This window comes from Toxorhynchites rutilus, chromosome 2 (genome assembly GCF_029784135.1).
Source record: "Toxorhynchites rutilus septentrionalis strain SRP chromosome 2, ASM2978413v1, whole genome shotgun sequence".
In the NCBI taxonomy this organism is placed as follows: domain Eukaryota; kingdom Metazoa; phylum Arthropoda; class Insecta; order Diptera; family Culicidae; genus Toxorhynchites; species Toxorhynchites rutilus.
Window position 1 is genome coordinate 237,883,428 of NC_073745.1, and position 14,075 is coordinate 237,897,502.

The following is a 14,075-nucleotide window of genomic DNA, read 5'->3' on the forward strand; positions in this document are numbered from 1 at the left end:
CCGATGCTTTTTACATTAGTTCGGGTGTACCACAAGGAAGTATTCTTGGACCCATTTTATTCAACCTATTTACATCTGACATTCCAACTCTCCCTGATGGAGGAATATTGTCGCTGTTCGCGGATGACACATCCATAGTATATAGCGGAAGAGTTATCGGACCTCTCACTGCCAAAGTCCAGAGAGGCTTGAATGTCCTGTCTGAGTACTTTAGCAGCTGGAAGATCCGTATCAATGCAGCGAAAACCCAGGTCATCATTTTCCCTCACTCTAGGTCTCCCAGACTTGTTCCGTCTGAGAATAACTCAATACGATTGAATGGCTCAGTGGTGGAATGGAGTAAAGAGGCAGTGTACCTTGGCCTCACACTAGACAGCAAGCTTCTTTTCAGGGAGCATATTGATAAAACGAGCACTAAGTGCAATATCTTAATTAACTCATTATATCCACTCATACATAGGAGATCCACCTTATCATTGAAAAATAAGTTTGCTGTCTATAAACAAATTATCTTGACTGTCATCGAGTACGGTATGCCCATTTGGGAGAGTTGTACTAACAGCCACCATCTCATACTGCAGAGGATCCAAAACAAGATCCTCAGGATGATTTTGAATAGTCCACCTCGTACTCGAAACTCTGAGGTCCACCGCCTGGCTGGTGTAGCGACCCTGGAGGAACGCAGAACGGTAGTTCTAGAGAGGTTCAGAGTTGCTTGTCTGCGATCCGCCCATTTGATTGTCCGCGATCTTGTTCACTAGGTTAGGTAATCAAATTCTTTCAATTAGGTAGGTTGTCAAAATTTTTCAATTAGTTAGGTTATCAAATTCCTTCATTCATAATCCTTTACTTGCTTTCAAAGTATAATTTTGTACAACCAGTTGAAAACAACAAACTTTGAATATTATAAAACTGTGAATTCCAAAGATGAAGAGCCGTTTAGGCTAAATCAATTGATATGTATAACAAAATTTATAGAACATTTGTTAATGTAAATAAAAGTTATTTTACTACTGCTGGGAGCTGGGACCGACACTGATGTTGTGCAGACGCTCTTGATGCGCGATGAATGGAGGGCGCGGCGGGAGAAAGTCGGGGCTTAACGTGTTAAAATCTAAATACTAAAAATTAAAAAAAAAACAAAAATAAAAATAATTAAAATTCTAAAAATTTAAGAATCAAAAAAATTAAAATCTGAAAATATTTTTCAAAAAAAAAATTAACAATTAAAATATATAAAAATTCTAAAATTTTAATTTTTTTAAACTTTCAAAAATTTTAAAAATTTTAAAAATTAAAAATTAAAAAAATTAAATATTAAAAAAAATCAAACTTAAGATTCACGAACTCAAGATCACATCACTTACCGCAGTGAATCCTGATTTTTTCTCAACCATTTCCACTAACAACTATCCCTTTCATGATAAACGCTAGGGAACCCCGCTATAGAGCCGACCCTTCTGGCCTTCGGGCGGCAGATACCATACTAACATTCCTTCCCTTCCCCTGGTGACTGTAAGGACGTGACCGGCATCGTTACTGACTATTTGAAGCTCGAATCACCGAAACTTGCACAATGATAATGGTTCGCTACTCCCAAGCGTCATTCGGTGTGTTCTTTGTGCAATTTCGCTGGTTCAGTTCAATCACGGAGAGCAACTGCGAATTGTACAGTCTACCCAAGCTCAAGCTTAAGCTCGTTCGCTACAACGGGACTTCGGATCAAAGACCACCCCTCGGCAGATTTGGCATTTTACGAGATTTTATTACAAAATAAGAAGAACATGTGGTATTTTTATACGTTTTTTTTGTTGCTCCTATGAGTCCTACCATTTTCCTCAATTACGCATTTCCTTGCTTGTTTTGTTGTGGTTTTTTTTTTGTTTTCACTAGTCATGTTTGAGAATAATCCAGAGATTTACATTTCTTTGATTCTATGTATTTTTTTTCAGATGGGTTCTATTTACTGTAGTCTCTACGGGTAGCTGTGGTTGAGATTTTTTTTTGTTTTGTGTCATGTTTTACTCTGTTTCCAGTACGCTTTCCACTGAGTCTCTTTTATCCTGTCCAAGAGCATTTTGTTGTTTTTGTGTCCTCCTGACTTTTTTTCTCATTCTCGCTTAATAACATTATGATTAGAGTTTATAATTGTAATATACTTTTAATAGTAATAATAATTTGGCGAAAATGGGGAGTTTTTACTTCCTCGATTTTTTTTTCTTTTCTCTAATTTAAAATTATTTCTACCTCTAGATTCTTCTCTTTTGTGTGTGTGTGTTTTTTTTTCTTGTTCAATATTTTTTCGTCGTTCTAAGCGCTAAGATTATTGATAGTTTGTGACAATAAATTTGAGCTTACTTTTAGCGTTTGTTTTTGTGTGCTGCCTTTTTTCTGACCTTCCACAGACCCAATATAAAGGTTTTTCTTCTTCTTCTTTCTTTGTTTTTAAGAGGCTTTAAACTTTTGCATTTCATTCGCCTCTAGCGTAAAGGTTTTTCTCGTTCCGTGAAAATGTGATGTTGCATAGTGTTCACATTGGGCAAAGATTGTCCCATTTTTTACGTTCCGTCTACACTGGAAGAGTATTGTTTAAAGCTACTTCACTGTTTTTTTTTCTCTGTTCCAGTTGAGATTACTGAATTTTGTGTGGGCTGCGCTCTCTTTTCGCTTCACACTGCGGCTTTTTTTTGTAAATTTATTTGCAATATCAATTTTTTTCATCGTAAAGAGCGAATGATGGTAAACATTGGCATTTTCTTTGCGGTTGCGAATTCAAAAAAGTTTGTATCTTTTGCTAGAGAGACAAAAATATAGACACTCAATTATTTACAAAGACATTTTACATTTTGAATTAGCTTTCATAATTGTATGTTTGTTTTTTTTTGTTACAGAAATTTCCATCAAACAGGGAAGCTACAGCAAAAGTTTGTGTATTTCAAGTGACGGGAATATTTAATGCTATCATCAGAGATTCGCCGGCGATTATGGCTGACTTGTTTCGCACTAGAAGAGAGCATTTCATTTTTCTTCACATTTTTACCTGCTATACCCAACTGCCCACATTTTTTTCTGTCGTTGGTTTTTGGTTATAAAAGTAATTTTCGAACGCATCTTAAGCTCGTTTCAGAAAATTGGCTTCTCATCAGCTGCTGAAGAACAAGACTACGGAAGATTCTACAATTTATCACTAGAATATACTTATTGTGTTGCATATTTTTTTGTTTTGCGCATATTAGCTCAATATCTAATCTATAACAAAACTAGGCGATATACTCGGTTAAAAAAATAAATCAGTTTTTAAAAACACTTGTTCGACCTTAAAACGAATATGGCTTGCGCGTTCTTAGAGAGACGCTTTCTTCTGGTGAGTGTTGTCTCGTTTTTTTCTCCTTCATTCTTTTTTGCCTTACAAATCTATTATCGTGTGATCGGGTTTCAGGTTTTCTTGTTCATCTGCTCTACTTATAATAATAATAATAATAATAATAATAATGTTTACCGTATCAATTACTTCTCTAGTGTTTTGGTTTTACTCGTCGTCACCTTCCATCGATTCCACACTACCTCTAAAATCTGGGATTTGATCATCTTTTTGAGCCGTATTATGTTTTGCGGAGGATCGCTTATCCTGCTTCCCCTCTTCTACCATATATGTATGTATATATGCGTGTATATAAATTTTATAGGTTCTGGCTGCACTCGAAGAATTTGCCTTAAAAATAGTACTACTATCAAAAAATACTTGTATGTTCACACGCTCTTGTTCTTGTTTTTCGTCCCAGTAGAATTTGTTCATGTTGTTTCTTTTTTGTTTTGTTTGTTGTTGGTTTTTACGCTGGTGGAATACAGTTTCGCTTTTTTTTCTCTTTTTTATATTTCAGTTAAAAAGTTTTCTCTCTTTGAACGGATTTAAAAATTGAAAAGTAGACGTATAAGACGTAGATTTGTTCCACTACAGATTGCAGGAACGAATGACACTCGGGTTCACGTCCCTTACAAATAACTACGGAAATTTCAGTTCAATTTCCAGAATTTGGTGGTAACTTTGAAGGATCTTCTCTAGGGTTAACTGCTATACGCTTGGAAGAGTATTTTAAGTGGTGCAAAGAAAATAAGTGAGATTTCTGATATGATATAAACTATTATATTTTTAAGTGTTGAGTACTTGTTTTCCGTCAATAAATGAATCGGGAGGCCAAGACGATGTGAATATATTTGTTTTTGACCAATCGTTGCTAGCATTTGGTATATATTCATGACGAATCAATTTGGATTTCTGCGGTCGGAAAACTAGGGATATATTGAACACCTAGGTAGATTGGATAACTCTCTTCGCTTGGAATACGTGAACTGTTTTCCAATTTATATACAACGAATCCTGCACTCGTAAATTGAATGATCAATTTTTCAAGTCTATTGAAGCGTTCTAAATTGTAAAATTCAAGCATCATTGCATGAGGTTTAGTAAACGAGAGTGATACCCGCTCTCTGGTTTTTTGTACAGCTTCCGGCCAAATCGTCATTCAACAAATGAATTTGTAATTCCAATCTATGTGGTGCATTTCAATTATTTCATTTTTGAGAATAAACAAAAGCATATGTTACAATGAAGGAAACTACGTCACGGATCATTGTGCGCGTGTGTACACTCTCAGAGAAAAATGATATATATGATGAACTTTATGGTAAATACTACCAATTTTTCGTAATTTATAACCGGACAAATTATTTGTACATGTAGCTTTTTTTACCAAGAGCTTTCAAGAATAACTGTCAATGTGACGCACTCTGATTCAAGCTTAAGCATGACTGCATGAAGTTCGAAATAAGAAGCATAACATTTTGAGCCACTAGGTATCCAAAATGAAGTTGATCATGTGCGAACAACAGGGATCCCATAACACGTGAGATGTTTCCGAATGTCAAAATATTTCGGAAGGTTACTTTTCCACATCCGTAACATATGTTCTTCGCATCAAATATTGTCACTCTGCAGACTGCCCGTTGGCCTCAGGAGTGTGGTAATGGATCCACGTTTCATTCATTGTCACAAAACGTCGAAAAAAGTCCACTCGATTACGCTCCAACAACGCCAAACCGGTTGTTGAACGTGCCGCTGTTTTTGGTCGACGGTCAGCAAACGCGACACCCATCGTGCGGATAGGACTTTCATGTCCAAAATGTATCCCACTCGTGCTTTTGAAATATCTACGGCCTCAGCTAACTCACGTAACTTCACTTTACGATCGTTCAAAACAAGTCGATGTACTTGTTTTACGATTCCAGGATTCGTAGCCTTTTTTGGCCTTCCAGAGCGAGGTGCATCTGCGGTGCTTGTACGACCCATCCTAAATTCACTAAATCACCGATAAATTGTTGTTCTCGAACCAGTAGAAGTGGAATAACATTTCGTCAACTACTGCATTGACTGTTCAGGAGTTTCTTCCATCAAAAAACAAAGTTTGATCAAAACATGGTATTCATCTTTTTAAATTTTAAATATATTAAATTTTAAATATTAAATGAAAAATAGGTCTGATTATGATGGTGCGTTTTTGTGACAATATTAGAAAATGTATAGCCAAACGATTAGATAAATGGCTTAGGGCCTTCTAATCTGACAGACTAGTGACCTAAACTCGTATGTCGCCACCAGGCGTCAACACTGTACATTTGCCATCGCAGATTCGCTAGATCTGGGTTTTATGTACTCCTTTACGGGTGTACCAATGTACGAATAGAGGCGAATGAACTGCAAACTTTGTAGCCTCTTAAAACAAAGAAGTAAAACAAAGCAATGTATGAAGATCGATAAGATCTTTCATCTTCGATTGATCAATCAATCAATTAATCAATGAAAAAGTTTGAATTCAATATAAGTTCTCATATAAGTCCTAGTGAATCTTCACCAGGGAAGTCACAAGGCACAACAGAAATGGTACTTGGTCGATCAGCAAGACGACAGTGCATGAGAGTTTTTAAAAAAGTTAGAAAGTGGGCTACCTAACGAAAAGAAACTGACAATTTTGTTGGCTCGAAGCAGGCGACGAAATGAACACGGACGAAGTAAAAGTAGGTAGCAACGAAAGTGCCCGAATGATTTTTGATTTATGTTGACAGAGCACCTGCTGGAAGAAGCAAAAACAAATTTCCATCTTTTTTCTTTCTGTATTATAGTGACTTTCAACACTTTTGGCTTCATAGAACAATAGACGAATGGTTTCATAGTCCCTTAACGATTTTCAGTTGAATATGACTTTGCCGAGCCCTGCTTCTTACGATCGCACACGAGAGACGAAGAGAAACAAATAATGTGGTTCACTATAAGCTGGCGATTTCGAACGAAGAAAGGAGGAAGCAATGTAACCACACCATAACAGTTCTATGTTGTTATTTACTTCTCACGACTGAATGCGTTTCGTGCAGCCATATTTTCGTTTCCGCCTTAGGCCGCGGTGACACTGCTTGCAGCTTGCAAACAACTACATTGGAATGTATTGGTGTGGTTACATTGCGTCTCCGTGCTTCGTTCGAAATCGCCTTCTTCGATCGAACAAAATAGTTTGTTTCTTTTTGTCAGTCATCGTACAATCATGTTTTCATATGTACTCCGAAGCAATGTCATCGGGGCCTTATGCTACTGAAGTGTAAGAGTCAAATCAGTCTGCAGTCTGCGGGGGCTCTAAATCGAAATTAAGCGGACATAAACTCCATAGGGGTAGTGGGGGCAAATTGGTCATGGGGGGCAAAGTGGTCACTAGCTTGTTCGCTACTAAAACTATTGACTATAGATGCTGTATTGATAATCACCTTATGTTTGAAGCATTTAATTACTTTTGAGTCACCCTGTTCTTCAGTAGAGCTGTCGCATGTCAAAATATAAATAAAAAAGAAATTGCTCTCTCGATAGCCATTCGACCATAGTTCTGTCCGCAGGGTATCTAAGGAATTTCTCATGAAATTTAGTTTATTCAATCTGATATGTTGGACATATCATCAGTTTGGCGACTGTTCACATAATCTAGGAGAGGTGAACAGATGTTTTCTTTAATCTCAGCGATTAATTAGCATAGCACTCACTTTCATGTTTGGGGGCAAAGTGGTCATAGGTGAATAACGGCTTACGATGTTCTGTTTACTAAAGCTGATATACCTCATCGCATTCTGCTCTTGAAGAGGTACCTTTTGTGACTTTGACCCTAGAAAAATATGCCACTCCAACTAAACCAAGCTTCATTATGCGGAATGTTATGTGTTTCTTACTACATTTTTGAATGCATGAGAAAATTTAAATTGAGACTATAGGTGAATAGGCCAAGTTTATTTCATACGTGTACCTACTACATCAAATACGATTTGAACAAATTTGGACGAAACAAACGCATAAATCTATCCCATTTAGCTTGATATGTAAGAGTGATCACTTTGCCTTCAAGCAAAAAAAAAATTTTCACCTTTTTTCTAATGATGAAAAATGTACTATTTTGATTTTTTATAGTAAAAGCCGTTTGCTATCTTGAATAACAATGAGTTGAACTATAATATTCTTCGAAAAACGCGAAATTCTTCGAAATTCTATTCCACAGGGTGACCACTATGCCCCCACTTCCCCTATGATTTGTCATAGCAGGCGGTGCTTTGGTATATAGTATTGGAAAGAAGTAAACAACTGGCACCTTTCGCTAGTGATCCCCGATTTTTGAAATTAATCGTTCATCCACTAATCGAATACTTTTCAGCAGTTTGTTATACGATACGATTAATCGCTTCAAATAATCGATTAATCGATTAATCGTCACACTGAGAGAAATAATTAGTTAGACTAATATTTCTCATTTGTTAGAAAGCCATCTGGAATCAAAACAGTGTTCATTCCTCCTGAAAATCAATTAATATCATTTACGCTCCCCTAAACTCGTAAACGAAGCTTATTTCGAATCGACGGCATTGAGCTTTTCTTAGGAGTTTAGGAGAGCGTCAAAGATAATGATTGATTTTCAGGATAAAACTGCAGCGACCGTACGGTTTTTTTGCTCTGGGTTTGGATTGATTAATTGACGTCAATTATTCGTTCGCTTCGATTATTGGTTGTGCAGAAGTATTCGATTAATCGATTAATCGAACGATTATCGGGGATCACTAACTTTCGCTACTAGTAACGATTAATCGAATATTAACAAGGTGATTTGATCATTTCTATATAATCTAGTCAGAATACCTTGATGTAACAAATACAACTACGCTGCTTATATTTAGATGATAGCAAATTTCGTCTGAAGCTCTGTCGATTTGTTGTCGTAAAATCAAAAGTAAACAAGACTGGCATATTCGATCTAATCGAAACATTTGCCAGAACATTATGTTATTTGTTTGTCAAGCTTCGTTTTCGGTATCGTGAGAAAGGTACAAACGAAAGATATTTCCGAACTATCTAAATATAGATGATATTAAGCATACTTATTTGATACTTTGGTGATGGGCCAAAAGTCGATGGAAATTCAAAACCAAAAACCGCCTGGATTTCGCAAATTTCTCGCCCTTATGACTTTTGAAAGAAGATTGTTTGAACCGTGTGAGCTAAAAAAAACACGGAGAAAAGTAAGCGAACTCCTTGCCTGAAGCGTCTGCTATCCAGATTTACTCAGGCAAGAGTTAAACACGGAGGAGGATCACTGCTTGTGTGGGGGTGTTTTCCTGGAATGGGGTGATCAACATTGTCAAGATCGATGGAAAGATGACTGGTGAATCCTACGTCAAAGTATTGGAGGAAAACTTGAATCCGTCACTCAGGAAAGTAAATATAGGCTATATTAAGTAAATATAGGCTATATAAGGCTATATTTTCAAAGACCTTTGCATACAAATTGCGGTGAATTTTCCAAAAAAAAAACCCTGATAGTTAGAGGGAGACTATCTGGCACAGCCGTAACATCCGTACCTCTCAAGCTTAAGGTCACGAGTTCAATTCTCACTTCCGACGGTCTTCCGAAATGGAAGTAAAGTGACGAACCAGCCAAAAGTGTTGAAAGTCACTATAATACAGAAAGAAAAAAAAACCCTCATAATATGCAGTCAGAGTGATCTTATGTGTCAATCAGTTGTATATTGAATTTAAACAGTTTTCAAGCACTAAATTCAAACCAAAAAAACTTTTTCTTGAAGCTATTAGGTACCTTGTTGAAATGTACTTGAACTTTGAGTACCACAAAGGGAATTTTGATTATGACTAACATTACTTGAACGGGTAAATAAATTATGAAAAATCGTTTGTTTGGTATTTTGATTATCAATTGGTAAATCAATTTTTCTTCCAAATATGGTATCCCCCTTATTGAGTGTTTTGGTCCTTTTGAACCTAGCTTCTCACAGTTTTCCAGAAATATAAAAAAAAACTTTTGAGAAAAACTGTGACGTTAAAGGAAATTAATAGTTTGGGTAGCATTGGCGTTTGGTTGGGCATGGCGACTATCGGAAGAAATTTTCAGTGTCGAGGTCAGTCTGAAAAAAAAGGTTTGATACATCTTGGAGAGTAACGATGCATCTGACAAACCTATCTTTATCTTACGGCATTTTTGGAAACACTTTCAATATCACAGTTAGAAATGTAGAACAATCTAAACCCGACTGGTGAACAAAAACCGAAGGTGAATGTAGCGAATCAAGCGACCCTGCTTCAGGTGGTTTACAGCTCTAGCATTCTAGAAGGAACCAAATGATGATTGGCGGAAGGAGAATTCCGAGAGTTTTCGGCGGAAGAACATTGGAGAGTTACTTTGCGGCGTCATTGAGTCTTATCGTTACCGATCATTGAGTACAGACGATGAACAAAGTTTCGTATTTGTTGTAAGACTTTTGAAGCCGTTTCTGGGCCTGCATGCGAAAACGTTCTTTGTACAGGAAAACTTCTTGGGACCCGAGCTTCAATGCGCTATCACTGCTACATAAAGCTTTTAGGAAAACAGCAATATATTGCAACGAACGTTCCCTGACCTTGACCAGCTACTAACGCCGAGAAAGGCATGTTTTTTTCTTGATTATCTAATATTCGCGGCACTATGGTTGGAATTGCCAGTCACCGGATGTTGCGGCTCCAATTCGTCATGGGAAACTCGGGGAAAATGGCACTGCGTCCAGGAATTTTTTGATGATTATGATGGTCCCGCCTCCTTCCCCTACAGAGGTTTGAGCAAGACGACTTATCTAAGAGATAAGTTATTTATTTTTTCTCAACCTTGAAATCAGTTTAGCAAACACAAAAAAACGTACTGATTTTATTTACAGTTATTAGTTCAAAAAAATTGCAATGTCAAAAGACAAAGCTAGTCATGTCCACCACAGAGCCGATACGGTCCCGACGAGGCCCTTGCCCTTGGACCATTGTCCAAATGGAATTCGATCAGGGATGATCGAGCGGGAAACCCTTCGACCATTAGCTCGGATAACACATCCACGAATCGCACTCGCACGTCACACGGAAACCGACTCCCGCTTTTATTTATCGATTTTGATCAATTTTTCACCGCGCGCTTGGTATTTTCACCACTCACGGCCCTGGCCCTTCCCACAAAAATGCTCTCATTTCCAATCTTTTCATCGAACACTCTCTCCCTTTCATCGAAATCTCTTCTCCCTTTCCCACTTCTTTGTCATCCTCTTTCTTTTTTTTTGTTTAGTAGGATACCCATTTCTGATAATTCATCGCGGGGAAGATTAAATGAAGATGTAACAAGGAATGACTCGGAAACGAAAATTGCAACTTCCCCGTCGACGACAAGATGGTAACAAAACGTTACAACATCATTTCCTAGTAAGTCAAAATTCCCATAATCCCTGGAGTGTTCTTAATGCTTTCGGTCCTCCCATGTTGGAAGTAGCTGTTGCGATTATCCTAAATTACAATCTCGCGATTCTTGCTATTTGCAACATGAAATTGTCTTCTGGGATTTTGAAGATTCGATTGAGGAAAAAATCGTCTGAAGAACGCAACAATTGTTTTCTGTATTATTATACTAACTTTTAACCTTCTGACTAGGCTAGTTCGTCACTCGGACCACGGTTTTACTTCCAATCTGAAGGAAGAATGTCGGTAGTGTGAATTGAAATCGTGATCTTTAGCGTGAGAGGTACGGATGACAACCGCTACGCCAGATCACCCCCAACACGCAACAAAAAAAAACTGATCTAGTTCTATTTTCCAGGAATAGAGCTCCTAACCATTTCTCCAGAAATACTGTCTTTATCCAACTAAATTCACGAAAGGGCCTCCCATTCAAACCAAATGTAACAAAACCACATTCTATCCTTAACTGAGAGTAACTGAATTCCACACTCAATGAGTTGTGCGTAAAAAAATCTACAAAGTAGTACTAGATCGAACGAAAAATTACTTTGCTTGTGAACGAAACAAAACACGATCGAATCGATGATGGCGTTAACCTTACTCTAAACACTTTAAAATCAATAAAAATAAACTTAATACGATAAATCTTACAACAATAGAATGCCCTGATTGAAGAAAAAAATTGTGTTTTTCTGTGTGTGAATTGTTTCAATTTGTTTTATATGAATGTGTGTGTCTGTGCGTGTGTTGTGTTGTAGGTAGTTGTGATGTATTATTTGATTATCGCGACTTACTCCATTCGGTATAACAACTAGCAATGATAATAATGTATATATGTATGACTAAATAGAGGAAAATATCAGCATTCACTGTAAATAATACGATACCTAGCGTGTATCGGTTGAACATAAACGCCCTAATCTCATTCAATTTGATTCTTGTGAACATAGAAAAAATGTCGGAAATGTTGTCAACAGTTCAGGTTTCTTACTTTTTGTTTTTGCTTCACCTTCCTCCTCCGAGCAGTACTAGATGAGCTGTGAGTATTACTTGATTTGTTCATGCCATGCTGTGTGGGTGTGTGCGTGAGAAGTTTTATTCCCATTTTACACTGGATAACGGATTTTCTATTTATCTCTTATTACTTATTTTGGTCTAATCTTATCACTTTGATCGGATGACTACAGGTTTTTTGTTTGGAAGAGACACCAAAACTGCCACAAGCTGCCAAACTAAACGGAACACTTGTTCTACTTCCAGCTATCTGCTAGTTAGCGAGAGGAGCGCATGTTTCTACACTTGGAGGAATTTTTGAAATTCACGCTGAATCTATTGAGTAATTGGCGCCTTACCTTACTTATGGTAGTTGTTTGGGGGTGTATTTTCTATTCATTCTACTGACTATACTCGTTTTGCTTCCTTTTGTTTGACTTTGTGTGTTGATCTCGGGTTGATGTGTTAGTCGATACCTTTGGCTGAGTGTTTTTTTTTTCATTATTCGTTTATGTTAATACAAATTTTTGTTGTTGTTGATGTTGCAGTCTAGTGTGTAGATCTTGCTGCTGCCTAAGCTACGCTCACTGTGACTTGAGCATAATGATTTTAATATAAAATCATTGCAATTTCGGCGCTTCTTCATTGGCAACGCAAATCAACTGCTTCAAAGCGCCAATTTGATGGATGACTAACTTGGCGGGAATCAATTGCAGTACCAGAGTATTTACACGCCTCTACTACCGACAGTGGGATAATTGAAGCTGACATTTTAATTTCAAACTGCAATCTATTTTGACTTTATTATAATTTTGAGCAGTTTTATCATTCCTTTTCTTCTCTATCTGTCGAAAGCAGCCGCTTTCAAGAAAAAAACCTAAACTGGATATTATCAACAATTCTACAAATATCTCGATTTTCATATCATCATAATCATCCACTTTTAGCATCATACTTTCTTTTCACATTCCCACATCCCATTCCCATTCGTCTATTGTGGCGTGTGAAAAATTTGAACTCTATCATCCTATCTTAATTCACAAATTCTAAACTGTCAGATTTTGTGCATTTCTCTGTACGAAAAGTCCACTACAAAGAAAATAACGGAAGCTTTCAGAGGTCTGCTTATCGGGAAAAAACGAAGCAATTATGAGGAACTATCAACTTCAGCTGGAGGAGCATTTGTTTGTTTGTTGTTTTCTTTCCTACACCTTGGGACACTAATAACCTAAAAAAACTTTTACTCTTTGTGATGAGGATTTACAATTTTGAACCCTATTCTACTAGCAAAAAACGGTATGATTGTATATTTGTATATATTCAAAGTGAGATTAACTGTCTCTGTGCTACTGTCATGATTTAACTTTTTTTTTTATCTGTCATGATCCCGGTTTATCATCGGTTTGGAGAGCTTCTTGTTTCGTTTGCTCTGCATTTTTGTTGTAGGCCCTGGCATGCCTGTATTTCTGTGTGTTTGTGTGCGAGCTAGGGATGCTTCTTCCTCGCTACAACTTTGGTATCGATATCGGTTCGCGATTTTCGCAGTTACGCGGTCGTACTTATTCTCTGTCGGAAGAGAGCAGCAGTGTGTGTGTGTTTTTTTTCATAATTTCGTTTTTCATTCCGACGCTTTTCAACTATATACTAATAATGATCTCGGCACAGCGTGAGATGCAAAAAATATAGAACATGCTTTCTGCTTCACACATGAACTTAAATTTAGTATGGCGTGAAACGATTGTAAGTTCCTCGATACATGGTTGCCTGAGTGAAACAAAAAAACCAATATTAAATTGAGACCGAAATGCACTGCACTATTGGCAACTCACCCCGTAGCCGGGAACTGGTCCGATTCCGTGACCGAGATATGGGTCAGCGTATTCACGTCCGTATCTACAGAAAATAATGGGTTAATGAAAGGTGTCGCGTCACGATTCGGGGGGTAACTTACCCTGCAACAGTTGCGTAGCCTGCGACGGCGGGCTGAGCGGCGGCCGCTGCTCCATAAGCAGCTCTGGCGGCCACTGCGGTATAGGTGGCAGCACTATAAGCCTGGGCCTGAGCCTGCGATAGGGGCGTTTTCAGCAGTGGAGCTGCCGCCTGGAATGGGAGATGAAAAGTTCACTGTAATAATGTTTCTAAGCGATTTGGATGTGCAAAATTGGTTGTTTGAATAATTTGAATCAGTCTTATCTCAGAGAAAGTTTGTTAGATATTGCTATATAGTTTTCGTTTGATGCTC

At 37.5% G+C, this 14,075-nt stretch overlaps 1 protein-coding gene across 6 annotated transcripts in view; it reads right to left on the reverse strand.

The window, feature by feature from the left end:
* Positions 1 to 1,744: 1,744 nt before the first annotated feature.
* Positions 1,745 to 14,075, reverse strand: part of LOC129767789 (RNA binding protein fox-1 homolog 2) — a 663,095-nt gene continuing 650,764 nt past the window's right edge. For all 6 annotated transcript variants that reach the window (XM_055768981.1, XM_055768979.1, XM_055768982.1 and 3 more), the window contains 3 exons: positions 13,785 to 13,933; positions 13,663 to 13,726; positions 1,745 to 13,597 (listed from right to left, as the gene is read on the reverse strand). In XM_055768981.1, coding sequence (XP_055624956.1) covers positions 13,553 to 13,597; positions 13,663 to 13,726; positions 13,785 to 13,933 — 258 coding nt within the window. In that variant the 3' untranslated portion in view covers positions 1,745 to 13,552. The remainder of the gene's footprint in view (positions 13,598 to 13,662; positions 13,727 to 13,784; positions 13,934 to 14,075) is intronic.